The sequence below is a fragment of the Notechis scutatus genome, chromosome 2, assembly GCF_049901735.1.
Source record: "Notechis scutatus isolate UNSWTSFEM ecotype Mainland chromosome 2, rNotScu1.2, whole genome shotgun sequence".
Lineage (NCBI taxonomy): Eukaryota > Metazoa > Chordata > Lepidosauria > Squamata > Elapidae > Notechis > Notechis scutatus.
In genome coordinates this window covers 14,167,414-14,187,099 of record NC_142010.1, presented here as the reverse complement: position 1 = coordinate 14,187,099, position 19,686 = coordinate 14,167,414, and the positions used below count along the sequence as shown (strand labels likewise).

The following is a 19,686-nucleotide window of genomic DNA, read 5'->3' as shown; positions in this document are numbered from 1 at the left end:
ACCAATCAGAGCGCAGATCCCCTCAGGCGGGAGCCCGCCCTCCCTCAGCCACAACGGGGTGTTTGGGAACTTTGTGCGCTTTCCTTCTCCAACCATTAAATGGGATATTTTCACATTTAAAAGGTTCAAAAGAAAAAGCCCCCCAAATGATTTTGCTTTTTGTCCATGAGATTGAATTATCAGGCTGGGGTGTTTTTTTAAAAAATCTTGCACTGTACTAAAAAGAAGTCAGCATCTTTTCCCTCCTTTTTTCTCTTGTACCTCAGACTTTCTTTTCCCCTTTCTCCTTCCCTTAATTTCCTATTTCTATTTTTCTTTCTGTTTTCTATAATAAATAAGATCTTGAGACTCTAGAATGACTGCAGTGAAGAGCAAGAAAGATGGAGGCTAAAAGAAATAAAAGAACGGTTGGTGGAACTGGGTCTGTCTGGTCTAAGGAAAAGAAGGACGAGGGGAGACATGGTGGCATCTTCCAATATCTCAGTGATTTCCACAAAGAAGATTTCTCTCTCCTCTCCTATAAATAAATATAGAAGCGGACCTAATGAAAGAGGCGGAGTTGCAAGAAATAACCAAATCACTCTAGAAACGCGACAGAAGAAAGAGGAAAACCTTCAAGGCATTTGGGTTCCTATAAAAGGGGGGAAAGAAGCACAGTCAAAGCCTTTGTCTGACAGGGAGCAATGGAGAGAACCTTTCTCCCTACTCCCAAACCCATCATCCCCGCCCTCTCCCTTCCCCCTCCCATGGGCTCCTCTTTCCCGCCCTTTCTACCATCCTGGCTCTTTACCCCAGATCCAGCAAGAGGCGCCCTCCGCCATGGCAAGGGAACTCCAGGCGCTCCCGCAGCGAAGGAAGTGACATCACTGAGCCTTGCCTCTCTAGGAGGCCGCACTCGCTCTCCTCAACTCTTGAGGCGCCGCAGAAGCGGGAGAGGCTGTGCGAGAGTCTGGTGGGGGAACATTCAGACGTGCCCCGGGGGAGGGGGTGCCTCTTCCCGGGTCCCATGCTCCCCAGGCGCCCTCTCCATGCCAAGTGGGGGGAGGGGGAGGGCGAAGCTGATAGAGGCCCAGCAGGAGAGGAGAGAAGCCGAGCGAAGAGAAGGAGGAGGAGGCAGGATTCGCATCGGGCTCCCTGAGGGTCCGATCCTGTCTCCGGAGGCGGGGAGAAATGGGGTGGGGTGGCCTCTCCAGCTACCTCCTTCCCGGCCCTGCTCAAGGGGGGGTCCTGGGCCCTGCTCTGGGAGGAGCTGCTTGGGGCTGTGAGCAGGTTGGGGGAAAGGGGTCCAGGGGCTGAATCCCCATTTCTGATCCTGGGTTTTTCTCTCCCTCTCAGATCCGGAACCTTGGAGCTCTCGACAGCCTTTGCAAGCCATGATTTCCTCTGTGGGAGAAGGAAGGAAGAAAGAGAACGGAAGAACCAGCAGGGATCTGTCCTGCGGCCCCAGAAATGGTCCCGTGAAGGAAGAGGCCCCTGGAGACCCCCCAGAGTCCCTGGAGCCCTTTGGAGCGGCTCTGCTGGAGAGAGGAAGGATGGAGACACCCCCTTTGGCCAAGGAGGGGAGTGGAAAAGGCCCCGCGGCTCTTCAGCCTGGGAGCTGTTGGGAAAGCTGGACCAGAACTGGGCAGAAGGTCCTGCAGGAGGGAACCAGCCTCTCTTCAGAAAGTCCGCCCTGGACCTCCATCCAATGCTGGGAGGCTGAAGGTCCCCGAGGACTTTGCAGCCGACTCCATGACTTGTGCAGGCGATGGCTGAGCCCAGGAAAGCACAGCAAAGCCCAGATGCTGGACCTGGTGGTTCTGGAGTGGCTCCTGGCTCTCCTGCCCCCAGAGATGGAGGGCTGGGTGCGGGAGTGTGGAGCAGAGAGCAGCTCCCAGGCGGTGGCCCTGGCGGAAGGCTTCCTCCTGAGCCAGGCGGAGGAGCAGAAGGAGCAACTCCAGCTTCAGGTGGGAGACTTTAGGGAGCTTGGAAGGGAATAAATAGAGCTTTTGAATGCTTCACCCCTCTTTCCCAAACTTCTCCCACGTTGATAATTCAGGCAATTCTCCAGTTCTGGTGGGACATTGTTCCATTGTCTTCTCACTCAGCCACCCGGATGGATATTGGGGGCTTTCAGGTTGTGTTGAGAATATAAGAATCCACTTTATGTTGTGTGACATAAATTAATTCTGCTTCTTCCTTCCTTCCTATTTGAAGTGCTGCACTGTGGAGATCAGAGATCCTGAGGGAAAGAAGAACCCATCAAATCCCCCCCCGGAGCTATTTTTCAGGAGGATCCCTTGGGAAGATCCAAGTCAGGACACCTCAGGAGGTAATGGAAGATCCTCCAATTACCCATCTGTCTTATCTTTGCTTCCCTTCTCTTCTATAGAATGCCTCCTTCTATTTTGTTAATTATGCATTTTGGAATTATTTATTCCTTACAGAGAAACAAAGAATGAAGTTTTCTGTTTTTTATGATGGAGACCAAACATCGTTTGAACCTCAAAATCAAGTAAGAAAGAGAAAAGACATTAAATTTCTATTCTCTCTTCAGGAGGTGAAGCGGGTGTGAGATCTTCTACTCCAACCCCCTGCTCAGCCAGGAAGCCCTTTAACGTTTCAGATAAATCACTGTCCAATTTCTTCATAAACACCTCCAGTGTTGGAGCACCCACAATTCCTGGAGGGAAGTCATTCCATTGATTAATTGTTCTCACTGTCAGGAAATTTCTCTTTACTTGTAGGTTGGTTTTCTCCTTGAACAGTTTCCATCCATCTTGGAACATTGCTATCATGTCACCCCTAGTCCTTTTCACGAAATTAGACATCCCCAATTCTAGCAACCGTTCTTTATATGATTCAGCCTCGAGTCCGCTCATTATTTTTGTTGCTCTCATCTGCACTCTTTCTAGAGTCTCAAGATCTTTTTTACATCTGGCAACCAAAACTAGATGCAATTTTCCAAGTGTGGACTTACCCGTATAATATCTATCTATCTATCTATCTTCATGTCATATTAATTCTATCCCTCTTAATGCAGCCGATGATTCTGTTGGCGTTTTGGGGGGACAACTGTAGCATAGTGCTGATTCATGTTAAAGTGGTTGTCCACGAGGACTCCAAGATCCCTGTTGCACTTACTACTGTTGAGCCAGGTATCACCTATTCTATGCCTGTGCATTTCATTTTTCTTTCCTAAATGTAGAACCTTACATTTCTCACTGTTGATTTTGTTTTGTTAGATGGAGCCCAATCTGTCGATCCTTCTTTATCACGAGCTTATTTTCTGGAATGTTGGTATTCCTGTCAATTTGGTTGTCTGCAAATTTGATGAGTTCCCCTTGTCTTGTCTAAATTAATGAGGAAGATGAACATATCTTGTGAATCCTCCTGTTCTGTTCTTTTTTCCATGTTCAGGAGGGTCTTGTGTCCTTCGAGGAAGTGGCTGTGTATTTCTCTGAGGAGGAATGGTCTCGGCTGGATCCTGACCAGAAAGCGCTGCATTCGGAAGTCATGCTTGAAAACCATAGGAACGTGGTCTCTCTGGGTAAGAGTTTCTTAGTCCCCAATCAAGAAGTAATTTTGTAAACTCATCAAGGAGAGGAGCAACTTAGAAGTAAGGAGAAATTTCCTGGCAGTACAATTAATCAGTAGAACAACTTGACTCCAGAAGTTGTGAATGCTCCCACTGGAAATTTTTAAAAAGATGTTGGATAACCATTTGTCTGAAGTGGTGTAGGGTTTCCTGCCTAAGGAGAGGGCTGGACTAGAAGACCTCCAAGGTCCCTTCTGTTATTCTACTCTATTTCTTAACTGAAAACTGACTGTGAGTGAGATTTGCATATATAGAGACAATGTAAAGAAAGAGATGTTTTCTAGATATTTTCAAAGTTTTCATGACTCATGAATATAGAAATCATCATGTCTATATCACACCCCTGTAGGCATGGAAACATACAACCTAATGGAATTTCGGAGAAATTTCAGAAGGAATTTCACTTGACTTTCTACACTTTGATCTTTTTCTCTAACCTTGTTGTCGTTTTCATTTCCCTTTTGCTTTGAAGGTTATAATGAGCAGGAGAATCAAGATTCCTGTGAACTGTTCCAAGTGATCAGTGCTAAGGATGGAATGGAGAAGTTTGGAATTCGAATGGAATTCAAAAGCAACGAGAAAAACCAGTCAAAGAATTGGAATCAGGAAAGCTCATCTTCCACTGATGCTCCGATGCAAGACTTTCTTGCCCAACAAGAGAAAGTAAGGAAAAAACATAATGGGAAAAGTGTGAAGCTAATCAAAGCGACAGTACAAGTAAATGAACCCTATTTAACCCAAAACAAAGGAGAAGATGCTATAAGAAGACACAATGGAGGAAATTACAATGGAACATTAATTCTTTCTCTTGGGAATAACTTCCTTACATCTGAAAAGGTGATTGACACAAAAGACAAACATTATAAATGTTTGGAATGTGGAAAATGTTTTAGAACAAGCAGGCACCTTACTATCCATAAAAGGACCCACACAGGGGAGAAACCCTATAAATGCATGGAGTGTGGAAAGACCTTTGCTCATAGCAGTACACTTACTTCCCATGAAAGGATCCACACAGGGGAGAAACCATATAAATGCATGGAGTGTGGAAAGACATTTGCTCAAAGAAGTAATCTTATTTCCCATAACATTATCCACACAGGGGAGAAACCATATAAATGCATGGAGTGTGGAAAGACCTTTGGTCATAGCAATACACTTACTTCCCATAACATGATCCACTCCGGAGAGAAACCATTTAAATGCATAGAGTGTGGAAAGACCTTTGCTCAAAGTCGTTATCTTGTTTCCCATAAGATGATCCATACAGGGGAGAAGCCGTATAAATGCAGGGAGTGTGGAAGGTCGTTTACTCATGGCAGTGGCCTTAGAAATCACAAAAAGATCCACTCAGGAGAGAAACCATATAAATGCATGCAGTGTGGAAAGAGCTTTGCTCAAAGTGGTCATCTTATTTCCCATAAGATGATCCACACAGGAGAGAAGCCGTATAAATGCATGGAGTGTGGAAGGTCGTTTACTGATGGCAGTGGCATTAGAAATCACAAAAAGATCCACTCAGGAGAGAAACCATATAAATGCATGCAGTGTGGAAAGAGCTTTGCTCAAAGTGGTCATCTTATTTCCCATAAGATGATCCACACAGGGGAGAAACGGTTTAAATGCATGGAGTGTGGAAAGACCTTTGCTCAGAGTCGTTATCTTATTTCCCATAAGATGATCCATACAGGGGAGAAATGGTTTAAATGCATGGAGTGTGGAAAGACATTTAATCGTGGCAGTGATCTTAAAAGGCACAAAAATATCCACTCCGGAGAGAAACCATTTGTAGAGTTGTAATTGCAGGAATGTTCCAATCTCGGATGGCAAACCTCAGAGAAAGAATGTTTCCAAGCAAATACAACTCAGGTAAACAAAGTCTCTAATCTAAAGGAGGATTAGAGAGAGGAAGTAAACATATGTTAGACTTTAACTAGAGATAATTAATTGTATTAATTACTGTGGTAAACAATAACAAAAGTTAAGCAGCAACCAAAGTTAATCAGTGATGGAGGATAACTAAAAATGTGTATAAATGCAAGACTAGACTCCAATAAAGATCATCATGATTCAGTTCATGATCAAACAACTTGACTGCCTCGTCATTACAACAAGTGGCGCATGAACAGGGACCCTCTTACTTCATCCAGCAAGGATTTGGTGCACCTTCAACCCTTTGTGGTTTCTTCAACCTTTTGGTTTCTGTAAGTATGGGGTCTTCACTTTCTGAGGAACAAAGGAAGCATGTAGATGAATTAGGCTATTTGTTGAAGAAAAATAATACCGAGGTACCACAGAGAAATTTCTTAAGGCTGGTCCAGGAGATTGCAGCTCAGTGGCTATGGTACCCAGAAAAGGGGTCTTTAAAATTAACTGATTGGGAATGTATAGGGAAAACATTGCATACTGAACCTCGAGCAAAAATAGAAGTTTTGCATGTGTGGCATTTATGTAGGCATGCAATTGAAAAATTTGGTCACAATTAACTTTCTCTTTTAACACCTCCACATTCACGTTATACTAATGCTGTCATTTGTCCCCCTTGTTCACCTGAATATATGTCTTCAATTCCCTCAGCTCCTGCAGATACAGGGCAAAAGCCTCCGGACTCTATTGTTCAGTCTTTTCAGAAAATGGTAGAGACTTGTAAAAGGGATGCCTCTGTCTGAGGAACAGAACTTGCAGAATTACTGTCTGTCCAGTACAATATCGTCCTGGTCAGGGGCCACAGCTTGGACTGCAAGTAGCAGAATGGGAGGGTCTGTCTTATCAGATCTTAAGAGAATTTAAAAAGGCAGTTACAGACTATGGGATTAGTGGTAATTTTACAAGAGGACTTGTAGAAGGAATAAAAAATGGTTATACAATGATCCCTGAAGATTGGAAGCAAATATTTTGCATGATTTTAACATCCATGCAATATGTGGTTTGGGAGAGTGAATATATGAGACATGCTCAAGCTGCTGCTTTAGGAGGGGGAGGAGCATATACAGTTGAGCAGCTATTTGGTTCTGGACCATTTGGTACAATTCCTACTCAAGTTGTTCTTCCTCCAGCTACGTTAACTATTGTTTCTGAATGTGCCTTTCGTGCTTTTCTTAAGGTACCCCAAGCTGGAGAACCTAGAGCAAATTTTTCAAACATTCGACAGAATGCCAATGAGCCTTATGCTGACTTTGTTGAGCGTCTGTCCAAAGCAATTAGACAGCAGTTTGATCATCAGGAAGCTGCTGGTGAACTTCTTCGCCAATTAGCTATTGAAAATGCTAATGCAGATTGTAAAAGAGCTTTACAGCCGTTAAAGGCTACTGCTCATTACATTCTGGCAGATATGCTGCGAGTCTGCCAGGATATTGGATCACAAACTTATAAAATGCATATGTTAGCAGCAGCTATTCAGAAAGGACGGCAACCAATTGGTAACTGTTTTAAGTGTAAGAAGCCTGGCCACTTTCAGAAGGACTTTCATTCTACACCTTCTGTGCCTCAGAATCGTCCTTCTAAGAAGTGCCCTATTTGCAAAAAGGGATTTCATTGGGCCAATCAATGTCAGTTTCGGTCGGGAAACTTGCCAATGGGTGTGGCACCCACCCAGAATCCAAAGCGTGCCTTTCCCATCACTCTGACTCCTCCAGCAGTCTCTCTCACTCCTCCCGAGCCACAGCCGGTAGCGCTGGGATCGACTTAATCATTCAAGAGGAAATTGAGTTTAAATTTCCCATGGAAGTTAAAATAGTTCCATCTCAATTTAAAGGTCCTCTTCCTTCGGGATTAGTTGGCTTAATTTTGCCTCGTTCTTCTGCACACAAAAAGGGCTGTTTTGTTGTGCCTGGGGTAATAGATTCAGATTATACTGGTATCCTCATGATTCAGATTTGGGTGAATCTTCCTCAAGTTCTTCCTTGTAATTCTTCTGTTACTCAATTGCTTCTTCTTCCACATGAAATTCCATCTCCTGGTATAGATAATCGTGGGGAAGCAGGATTTGGATCAACTTCTTTATCTGTAGGCTTACTTCAGCAGCTGAACTCCTCTTGTCCTTTGTTAATGCTCTTCCTTAATAAACAACCATTTCAAGGGTTATTGGATACTGGAGCCGATGTTACTCTCATCTCTTTACAGTGGCCAGTACAGTGGCCAAAAATGACAGTTTCTTCATTGTGGGGAATAGGAGGATCTACAGCTGTTTGGCAGAGTGTTCAAGAAGTTAATGTTACAACATCTGCTGGTAAATCTCTTTTCCTACAACCATACATTCTAGATATTCATACTAATATTTGGGGCCGTGATATCCTTTCTCTTCTTAATGCCCATTTGATTCTTGATGATGGCTCTTCCTCTTAAATGGCTCTGTTCTACGCCAGTTTGAGTGGAACAATGGCCATTATCAAGGGAAAAACTCGCTGCTTTACCACAATTGGTTCATGAACAATTGGCTGCTGGTCATATAGAACCTTCTACTAGTCCTTGGAATACTCCTGTTTTTGTTATATGATTTCAGAATCGAATCAGATAGCCTTTTCTCAATATGTGGGAAACTTCTTGTATTCTTTACCAAGGATCCTAGAATAGTGGTTACTGCTACTTTAAATCCGGCCTTCCATTTTTGTGCGAAATCCTATTTCTAAAGCTCTTACAGTCTTTACTGATGGATCACCTACAGGGGGTGTGGTTGTCTGGCAGATTCAACAACAATGGTATTCTAAATTTACTGCCACGCAGACTTCAGCTCAACATGCTGAGCTGGTTGCTGTGATTTTGGCTTTACGATTGTTCAATGACCAACTTATTAACTTGATCATTGATGATACTCAGTATGTGTATTTAGCTATGCAATCTCTTCCCTTTTTTTAATTGTGCTCTCTCTTTGGATAAGAATTTGTTATCCTTGTTTTTATCTTTAAAGAATAGTTTGGAAACTCGCTTGTATTCTTTGTATGTAGAACACATTCGAAGTCATACTCCCTTTACTAATGCCTTGACTGAAGGAGATCGGAAGGCAGATGAATCCTTAAAGGATGTTGCGTCTTTGTTTGCTGATCCTGTTGCCAGTCATTCTTAGTTTCATCAAAATGCCAAATCGCTTGCAAAGCAATTTAAAATTTCATTAACTCAAGCTCGGGATATTGTCCGTGCTTATCCAGCTAATCAGCAACTGGCAGTTCCCTTTCCAGTAGGTGTCAACCCACGAGGAACCCAAGCTAATCAAATTTGGCAAATGGATGTAACTCAATTTTCAACCTTTAAGCCATACTGTTATCTTCATACGTCTATTGACACTCAATCACACTTCCTTTGGGTTACTGCTTCAAAACATGAACGTACTTCAGATGTTATTTCTCATTGCCTATCCTCTTTTGCTGTAATGGGTCGGCCTTCTCAGTTTAAAACTGACAATGGCCCCGCTTATATTAGTAAGGAATTTCAAACCTTTTGTCAGAAATGGAATATTCCTTTAGTGCACAGAATTCCTTACAACTCTCAGGGTCAAGCTATAGTTGAGCGAGCTCATTGTACTTGTAAGGCATTGCTTCAGAAACAATTACAAACTGAGTCTGGCCCTTACCATCTGCGAAAGATTCAAAATCTCATTGCTGTAGCATTATATACTGGAAATTATTTAACCTTTTTAGATTCTCTTGTAGACTCACCTGTTAATTTTCATTTTCGAACTACTGAATCTTTAGCAAGGCCTTTGGTAAAGTATCGCCATGCTCCAGATCCAACCTGGAAAGGCCCTACACCACTGATCACCTGGGGTCATGGTTACGCTGCCGTGGAAGATCCTTCTACTCGACAAGCAGTGTGGATTCCAGCGCGCTGTGTTCGTCCGTATCATGGCATGGCATCAGGGCCTTCACAACCCGATTCCAGATTTCAATCTTCATCTGAACACGGAAGTCCATCTTCCAAGGTCGATGCGCCCGCAACCCATCACTTGGGGCCAGGTTAAATCTACTACATATCAAGCTCAACAACAACTGCAACAGGCCTCATTACCTCAGACTTCTGAAAATCTTGTTGCTGCTGTTTTTGCTATTATTACTGCTAACTCTGTTACCGTTTTACTTTGTATTTTCTTGTTTATGGTTAATGGTGTTTCTGCTCAAAATGAAACTTCTGTGGTTCGTCTTAACCCTAATTTGTGGTTCGTCATGCCCAATACATGTTTATGAACCATGGCACAAATATTACTTTATACTATGAGCCCCCAATGGCATTTGGTCAAATTTCTTTTACCCCTAACTTGATCATGTCTTCTACATTTATTGTCTCACAACTACAATCTATTTCACACTCCTAGCTATTTTCTACACCCCCTATGCAATTGAATTCTGTCCGTTGGCGTTCCTTGAAAGTTAGTCAATTTACAAGGGGTCTGTGTTTCTGTTGTCACGCTAAACACACTTGGCTTCATAATTGGCCTGATTATGATGCTGCTCAGCACATATTAAAAATGCTAGGGAATTAAAGTTATTGTTCTGACTACTATTGGTTGTCAGGTACCTTTAATTCTTCTTTGCATGGAATTAATATAGCTCCTGATATGTATCCTGACAATTTTCCTATTTTTAATGCCTCTGATCAATCTAATACAGGATCTATATGTGCTGGTTGGCAGCTTAAGGATCCTAATATGTGGTTCTTTTTTGATAAATATGCTGCTAATGTTCATCCTCAGAATTATCAATGTGCAACTATAGGTTATTTTACTCTACCTGTTCAAATAGGTACGCTCCCATCAACTCGACAGCGGCGTTCCTCTCTGGGGCCTACATGTAATGATGAAGTCATTATTGACACACAATTGTCTTCTGGTTCTACATTTGGCCGTGCATTGGCAGGGGCCGTTACAGGAGTCCATACTCTAGGCTCCTATCCTGGCATAATTGCTCAAGAAAACAGATGGTCTATTCTTGGTCTCACCTGCAGACTTGAAAAATCCATCAATGCTACCGCTTCTATTATTCGTGATTTGCAGCATGAAATAGAAGACTTAAATCAAGATGTCTTATAGCAGTGTTTTGCCATAGACTATATTTTAGCCCGTCAGGGCAGGTTCTGTACGTTAGTTGGACACCGTGGATGTGCTGTGCATTTTCATTCTTTGAATAAAACCATTGAGGATGAGCTTGCCAATTTACAATCATACATTCAAAATAATATCCATGCTCATTACTCACCTTTTGAGTGGCTAACCAATTGGCTCCCTGATTGGTCTTGGCTCAGAGTTTTTCTTTTATGCTATAATTATTATTGTACTAATTGCAACCTGTTGTTTTATTCAATGTATTCCAAATTTATTCGCATTGTTTCATCCTGCTTCCCCCTCTCTTAATCCTCTACAATTGCGATACATTCATAAATCTTTGAATCCTCCATTTAAAGTAAAAAATTAGGATATGTAGAGTTGTAATTGCAGGAATGTTCCAATCTCGGATGGCAAACCTCAGATAAAGAATGTTTCCAAGCAAATACAACTCAGGTAAACAAAGTCACTAATCTAAAGGAGGATTAGAGAGAGGAAGTAAACATATGTTAGACTTTAACTAGAGATAATTAATTGTATTAATTACTGTGCTAAACAGTAACAAAAGTTAAGCAGTAACCAAAGTTAACCAGTGATTGAGGATAACTAAAAATGTGTATAAATGCAAGACTAGACTCCTATAAAGATCATCATGATTCAGTTGATCATGATCAAACAACACGACTGCCTCGTCATTACAAAAACCATTTAAATGCATAGAGTGTGGAAAGAGCTTTGCTCGAAGAGCTCATCTTATTTCCCATAAGATGATTCACACAGGAGAGAAGCCGTATAAATGCATGGAGTGTGGAAAGACCTTTGCTCAGGACAGTGATGTTAAAAAGCACAAAATGATCCACACAAGGGAGAAGCCGTTTAAATGCATGGAGTGTGGAAAGTCATTTACTCGTGGTAGTGGACTTAGAAAACACAAAAAGATCCACTCGAGAGATACCATATAAATGCATGGAGTGTGGAAAGGGTTTTGCTCAGAATGGTCATCTTACTTCTCATAAAAGAATCCATACTCGGGAGAAACTATATAGCAATAGCAATTCTACTTTATACTTATATTCCACTCCACAATGCTTTACCACACTCTCTGAGCAGTTTACAACATCAGCATATTATCCCCAGCAATCTGGATCCTCATTTTATCGACCTCAGAAGGACAAAAGAATGAAGCAACCATGAACCGGTCAGGATCGAACTCCTAGCTGTGGACAATTAGCCTGTAATACTACATTCTAACCACTGACCTTTATAGGCTCTATAGATTTGTATGTGTGTGCATATTGTGCCTTTTTGATCCAAATGAAACAAGGTTGAATCCAACAAAATGAACAAACAAAAAAGGTGTTGAGACTTTGGAGAAAGTGCAAAGAAGAGCAAGTAAGATGATTAAAGGCCTGAAGACATATGAAGAACGGTTGCAGGATTTGGGGGGTGGTTAGTATAGAGAAAAGGATTAACAGTGATCTAATAGCAATATTCCAGTACTTGAGAGGCTGCTACAAAGGGGAGGGGGGCAATTTATTTTCCAAAGCACCAGAGGGCAGAAGAAGACACAATGCATGTAAAATAATCAAGGAGAGAAGCAACCTCGAATTAATGAGAATCTTCCTTTACAGTAAGGACATGTGGAATAGCTTTCCTTCAGACATTGCGCTTGCTTCATCATTGGACGTTTTAAAGAAGAGACTGGATAGAATAGAAATAAAAGTAGAATAGAATAGGAATAGAATAGAAATAGAATAGAATAGAATAGAATAGAATAGAATTCTTTATTGGCCAAGTGTGATTGGACTTTGTGCTCAAGGCAGAAAAAATGAAATGTGAAGTGGGATTTGCTGATTGTTAGGTTTCTCCTATAAAAATGTACTGAATTTATGAAGAATGTAACGGAAATAAAATTTGAAGCTGTAATTTCACTTTGTAGTTTACTGTCTGAAAAAGGCTTTTATTTCCCTTTCCACCACCTCCTTTATCCCACAGTTCCTCTTCCTTTTTTTTCTCCTTTCCCATTTCCATACTATAATTTTCTATTTTTATATCATGATTGTTAGATATGTGTAGCAAGGAAGGAACGGACCCAGCAGTGTAGAGAACTCTTTATTTACAAATGGGTTCAAAAAGCAACAATTGCGGTCAGTGCTGGCTTTTTATAGTCGGTGCTGTCCAATACTTCAGCCACTGACGGATCTCCGATATTCCCGCCAGTTGCTGAAACCAATAAGTGAAATCTGACATCAGACTCCACTTTGTATCTGACGTGGATGACGTGGTGTATGTAGATGTAACGTCATGCATATTTAACACCCCTCCCTTCTTAGTTCAGTCCAACCAATCCCCACTAATGTAGTCTTTCAGGAAGGTAGGGCTTTTGTGGTTGTATCTGGGTCTGCGCTGTTGAGTTCTTTCTGAGGTGGCGGCCTGAAGGGGCTGGTCCGCTGCTGTTGCAGACTCTGCCTTTTGAAATGCCTTGGATGTTTCCGCTGGCGTGTCAGTTTCTGTGGAGCTAGAGGGTTCAGACGTACTACGCTGGATTCCTCCTAAAGCTAAGTCCTGTTCTATTCCGTTCGGGGTTGTTCTTGCTGAACTCCTTGTAGTCGTTGGATGTATGTTTCATTCTTCAGTTTTGTGTGTGTGTATGTAACCTTGAGGCCCCGTAGTTGGTCTATGTGCCTATTCCATATTCTTCCCCCTTCTGCTTCCAGTCTGTATGATCTTGGTCCAGGACCCAGGTTTCCCCTCCCGTATAGTTACTAGTTATGTGCATACACTGTGTTGCCTGGCATGAATGTTCTGCACTTCCCTGTGGTGTCTAAAGGGGTTTCATTAGTATAATCTGGATGAATCCTGTCTAGAGTGGTTCGTAGCTTTCTATTCATGAACATTTCTGCTGGACTCCTATTTGTTGCTGCACTTGGCGTTATGTGTTGGGTTAGTAATAATTTGTGTATCTTTTCCTGTCAATCGCTGGGGCCCAATTTTGTTAGGAGTTCCTTTGTTGTTCGAACCATTTTCTCCGAATGGCCATTTGCCGCCAGATGAGCAGGCGCCGATAGGGCATGTCAGATCCCTAAACAAGGAAGGAAACTTTCAAATTGTTGTGCTGTGAGTTGTGGGCCATTGTCCAAAACCAGCACATCGGGTAGCCTGTGGGTAGCTATTAGGAATGTAAGTCACCTAACAGTTGGGTTGGAAATATATAAACCAGGATAGACATTTTAATACTGTCTCTTTAAGGGAATGCTAAAATTGTAACTGGGTGTGGTTCCTCAAACGGCCATAAGATGGAGCCAGAAACCTGGTTTCCCAGAGTGTTGTTAGCTGCTAGTTAGTCGATGTTCTGATGTTTGCTGTTTCCTGAATATTTTCCTATTGACTGTTGCTGATCGTCGTTATTCTTGGATTGATGTGAGTCTATTACTGAACTGTTTTTGATACTGGACTTTGTTATTGGATTATCCCTGGACTGAAAACTGACTGCTATAACTGTGTATGACTTGGACTGTTTGTTGGACTTTGCTTAACTTAAACCTACATTTTACTATACAGTGTATCTGTGTGCTGGTTGTATGTTATTCCTCACCACTCTAACTACGTCTCCCTGTGTGCACTCATTCTCCTAACAGGGAATTACCTTAACAGTAGCAAATATTTTCCGTAGGGCTTTTATCATTGCCTCTGTTGTTGTGGATTTCATAATGACCACCTCCAACCATTTGGAGTAGGCGTCAACCACAATTAGGAACATTTGTTCTTGATAGGGTCCAGCAAAATCTATCTTTATGCGCCCCCATGGTTTTGTATGCTTTTCCCACTTAAGGGGGGGGGCACTGCAGGAGGGGCCGGTTGGGATATCTGACAAGGTGAGCACGTGGCGACCCAGCTTTCAATGTCTTTGTCTATGCCTGGCCACCAGATGTAACTCCTCGCTAGGGCCTTCATTTTCACTATTCCTGGGTGCCCCTCATGCAATAATCCCAGGATTCTTTCTCATAATGGATTTGGCACCACCACTCTTTTTCCCCACGGCAAATATCCCCTTAATGCTGATAGTTCCAATTGTTTGTCTTTGAATGGTTTGAATTGTTCCCTTTACAACTTGTCCCACCACCCCTGCCATACCCAGTTCAAACCTTGCGCCAAGGTTTTGTCTTTTGCGGTGAGCCTCGTGATGTCCGTCGCTGTCACCAAATTTGGCTCGAAACATTCTACAAGGAATATGGTAGGCGCAGGGGTAGGGTCCTCCACTAGATCTGGTAGGGGGCGTCGGATGAGTGCATCAGCATGTGGAATGCTCTTTCCAGGTATGTGCAGCAGGCAGTAGTTATACATTGCTAGGAAAACTGTCCATTTAGCATTCTTGGTGATAAAATGTTTGATGTGGGTTTGTCTTCGGCTGAGATTATTACATCGTCAAAATACAGAATTATCCCTGGCAGACCTTGTAGCAGTCTTTCCATTATGCTCTGGAAGAGGCCGAGAGCTATGCTAACCCCAAATTGTAAACTCCCTGTATTCCACATGGCAGATCTTCTTTCCCAGGACTGGCATTTCATACCCTGGTAGTCCTTTATTATTATTCGTTGTGGCTGGAGTTGATTTTGGCAGATCGCGGGATTGATTTTCTGGAGAGCTGTCCAGGATATCATTGATATATATGATCCTGACTCCACTTCCATCAGCCACATCTTTCCATCAATCTTCACTTCTGTGAGGAATTTGTTGCTTTCCATAGTACCTGTGTGTGCTGCACAAGTGTGATTGTAGCCACCTATTGTGTGGTGTGTTTCTTCTTCCCAGCTGCCATCTTGTCTTTTAAATTTCACACCAAACATCTTCCGGCTCTTGTAATGTTTGTTCGGGGAGTGTGTTCTTCAGCTCGGTGTGTAAGTCATTTGGCTGGCTCTGCAGGCGTCCACAATGTGGCCTTTTATCTCGCATCACCTGCAGATCGCTTCTTTAAAATGGCAGGTGGAGCAAGGGTGGTTTCCCCGGCAGCTTCCACATGGTTTGCTCCCCTTTCTGTTTTCGGATTTACTGGTTTTTACCCGATGAACATCCTCCTTTTCACTGTCGCTGTTTTCAGAGCTGGATGGACTATGCAAGATCCTTCTTGCCGCTTGAGTGGCATGGACCTTGCCATGTCCTTTGACTTGGGTGGCTGAGGATTCAGAGGTTTCAGCTGCTTTTGCTTCTTCCAGCGCCTGCTTGAAGGAGATGTCCTCTCTAGCGAACAGTCTCTTCTGCAGTGTTAAATCCCTAAGTCCAAGAACTAAGCAATCCTGGATCATTTCTTCAGTGTTCAAGAACATGCATTTTTTTGACAATTTTCTTAACGCGGCTACGAAGTCACTTATACGTTCCTGTGCTGTCCCAGCCAGTCTATGGGAATTGGATAGTTACTTAGGAATTATGAGCTGTCCCCTTAAGGGAATGCATCATGGTCAATGTAGTTCAAGGTATCCTGGGAAATGTAGTTCATGTCACATGGCTGTATCTGTAATTGTGATTGCTCACTAAATTGACACTCGAAGGGTTGGGGGAGGTTTTCCTCACTCTTGCCTAAACTCACAAACTCATGGCAGCTTTTTTCTGTCGCTATGAGATGGGTTAGGAGATAACCATCTTTTACTACAAGGCAGATATACAAAGGATTGGTCATTAAAGAAGAACTTTGTCACAAATGTGAGTTATGAGGATACCTGATGAACCATTAAATGTTCTTTGTTATGGAGGTCTCGTTGAGTTATCTATCTGCATCTGTACAGTTTATAAATCCACCTCTGTGCAGAAGGCAGAAAAGTTCCCCTTCTTTTTGGATTCGGGTACAGAAGTCATTTCAGTTTGCCATGTATGATGGGGTAGGGTCAAAATGCCCCTTCAATGCCTGTTGCAGTTCATTCCAGGAGACATTTTCCAAATCTTCTGCAATGAGGGCTTCTGCTAGTTCATAGAGTTCTGAATCACAATAGGTCAAGAAGTATGCCTTCTTCCTTTTGTCAGATTCTGTTTTCATCCCATTCATGACCAAACTCTGGTTGAATCTTCCCACATATGAAGACCACTTCTCTCTGTCTGGGTTGAATGGAATGGATAGGGGTCGATGGGCCATGTTTGTTCGCTGTCGGTCTAAATGGTCAGCTGGAAAATGGCTGCGGTGCCCCATGAGGTCCTTTGTCTTCCTTAGTATCCCACCTTCGTCACCAGTGTTAGATACGTGTAGCAAGGAAGGAACGGACCCAGCAGTGTAGAGAACTCTTTATTTACAAATGGGTTCAAAAAGCAACAATTGTGGCCAGCTCCGGCTTTTTATAGTCGGCGATGTCCAATACTTCAGGCACTGATGGATCTCCGATATTCCCGCCAGTGGCTGAAACCAATAAGTGGAGTCTGAGATCAGACTCCACTTTGCATCTGACTTGGATGACGTGGTATATGTAGATGTAACATCATGCATATTTAACATGGATAAACTTAATAAAAAAAATAAAAATAAAAAGCCTATTGTTTTAGGGGCATTACCTGTTCCACAGCCAAAATAGGCCAATTTCTGGAGAAAAACTCTGCTCTGTATCTGCACTTTTATACTGGGAAAATGTCTTCCAAAATGTTACTTGACATATTTTTCTGCTGAAAGAGACCTTTGAAATTATGGTAAATATGCAGAAGTAACAGAAGTAAGAAAGGAGCTGAAAGCGGAGGAGAAACTAGGAAAAGGCCACAGAAAGAAAAAGGGTGATCCCTTCCCATTTGGGGCCGAGGGGCGGCGAATCGACAGGAGCCGCTTCGTCCTGACGTTCCGAGCAAGAGAGACGCAGGTTTCAAGGAGGGAATCTCGCCTGAAGCTAAGCGGTGCCGGGAAGGTGGGAGATCCGGCTCCCTCCTCGTCCAGTGCAGAAACTCTTCCAACGGTAGAAATCTTCCTCTGTGAATTGAAGGGAGTGTCCCGGCCAGATGCTTCCAGCCCCAGAGGGTCTGAAATGGGGGGGAGGGAGCCTTTTTCTCGGACTTTTGATTTGGGAGGGGCCAGAACCAATCGGAAGTCTCCCTGCGTGAGCGTCATCGTTCTCCGGGCAGAGTCCTTTGTGACTTTTCCTGAAGGAGGAGGGAGAGTTCAGCGCAGAGAGTGAAAGTGGGAGGGGGGCTGCAGCTCAAGGAAGGAGTTCATGGCAGCCCCAGAAGGGACCCTCCACTTTTTCTGCTCTGTTCACGATTCTCAGTCAAGGATTCCCGCTCCCCACCCCCTCTTATTTCTCTCCCCCATTGAGATCAACAATATCCCTTCTTGAACCAAAAACCGACCTTCTGTTTACGGTGGGTCAGAAAATCTCACAGACCCGGGGATGAAACCGGCCCTCCGGCAGCCCCTTCGCCAGGAAGGGAGCCAAAGGCAGAAGATTCTGGAGGTGTGGGGAAGGCAGTGAGCCCACTTGATTGGGGGAGGGGCTCTCCCACCGTGTGCGTGTGTGTCTTTGTGTGTGTGTCTTTGTGTGTGAAGGCGCCCGAGGACTCCCCAATCAACCCCCAAGTCCTCTCTGGATGTGGAGCTGTGCCTCCACTTCTCTCATCTACCGCAGCCCCACTCCACGCCGGATTTGGGCGGGGGCAAAAGGAAGTCCACGCTGCCCCCCAGAGCTGGCATGAACCCCCCCTTGAGCAGCAACCGCCCAAGACTGAAAATATTCCCCTCCCCTTTCTCCGCTTCTCTCTCTGCGCTGAGCTATCTTATCTTGCGGTTGAATCAAAGGAGACTCTGCCCGGAAACCGATGACGCTGTAACAATGGAGGATTCTGTTAGGGATAACATTGTTTACCCTAACTGGTTTGGGTAAAAATAATAAATTAGTTATCATGGTTTGTTGGTTAAAGTGTGTGTAACTTTAACTACAAGAATGTAATTAAGGGTGTGGTTGTAAAAGCACCATAAAAGAAGCAAGTCAATTGCAGCTCTCTCTCTCTGGCTTAATGATCCCTAATTACTGGATGGATTGATGACTGCGTTTTTCCTTACTGGAACGGAGGAGAGAAAGGAGTGTTGATTTCTCAATGGAGAGAAGAGATAATACGGACTGATTTATTGTAAGTGAACTGACATTGGCTATTCAACACGGACTTTGCAAATTGAGTATCCTCGGCTGGACTGACTGAAATGATACATGACTAATGGACCGTTTATTTTGACTATGCTATAATTCCTAATGGAATAAACTATATTTTTGATAGCACAAGCGTATCTGGTTTTTTTACTGCGTGTTAACTAAAATACAAACTTATCTCACACATTTACCTGTCTGCCTATCTGACTACGCTACACATCTTCTTTAGTTTGTTTTCCTTAACACTCGTTGGGCAATTCAGACTTAACAGATTCCTATTGGTCCTTCTGCTTTTCTGGTCCCTCCCAATTCCGAATCCGAGGAAAATACCGCCCCCCCATACAGACCCTCCCATTCCGCCTCTGGGGTCGGGAGTCTCCGCGTCCTTCTCCCCTCTCTTGGGGGGCAGCATCCATGGTCTCTGCTGGGCTCCTCCTGATGCTGCCAGTGGGAGCGCTGGCCCGGATCCCCGGAAGCGAAGAGGGTGGTTGTAAGTAGGGAGGAGAGGGGATGGGAGGGACCGTCAAAGCTCCTTGGGGGAGATCTCCTCCTTCACCAAATCCTCCAACTGCCACAATTCTTGCATGGATTAATTGGGGGGGGGTGTCTCAGTGAGCCTCCCCCCAAAAGGATCCTTAAAAGATCTACTCCAGCTCACAGGACTTTGCTAACAAAGTTTCTCTCTCTTGAGGGATTGCTTTTAATAACTGTTAATTCTATAATTTGTTATTTGTAATTTAAAGCAGAATTTAAAGCAAGGAACATTTCAGGTGTGGGTTGTTGTTTTTCATAATAAGCCCATTTAAATCTGGGAACATTAAAGATCTTTGTGGAATGGCTAAAAAAAAGGCAGTAGCTTTACAAAATGAAAATCATGACTATTTGGTTGAACAAGAAATGCAGATTATGGCTGAGAAAAAATATTTCAATCAGAAAATGGATGGAGCATTTTTCAATCAGTGGAAATTGAA

General features: G+C 43.3%; 1 protein-coding gene across 1 annotated transcript; it reads left to right on the top strand.

The window, feature by feature from the left end:
* The first annotated feature begins 972 nt into the window (after positions 1-972).
* On the top strand, positions 973-12,545 carry LOC148131798 (uncharacterized). Its single transcript, XM_087953578.1, is given in 7 exon segments — positions 973-1,946; positions 2,197-2,311; positions 2,427-2,494; positions 3,400-3,529; positions 4,050-5,354; positions 11,307-11,553; positions 11,555-12,545. Coding segments are annotated over 7 exon segments (2,685 nt in total). The 5' UTR covers positions 973-1,373; the 3' UTR covers positions 11,802-12,545.
* Positions 12,546-19,686: the final 7,141 nt, after the last annotated feature.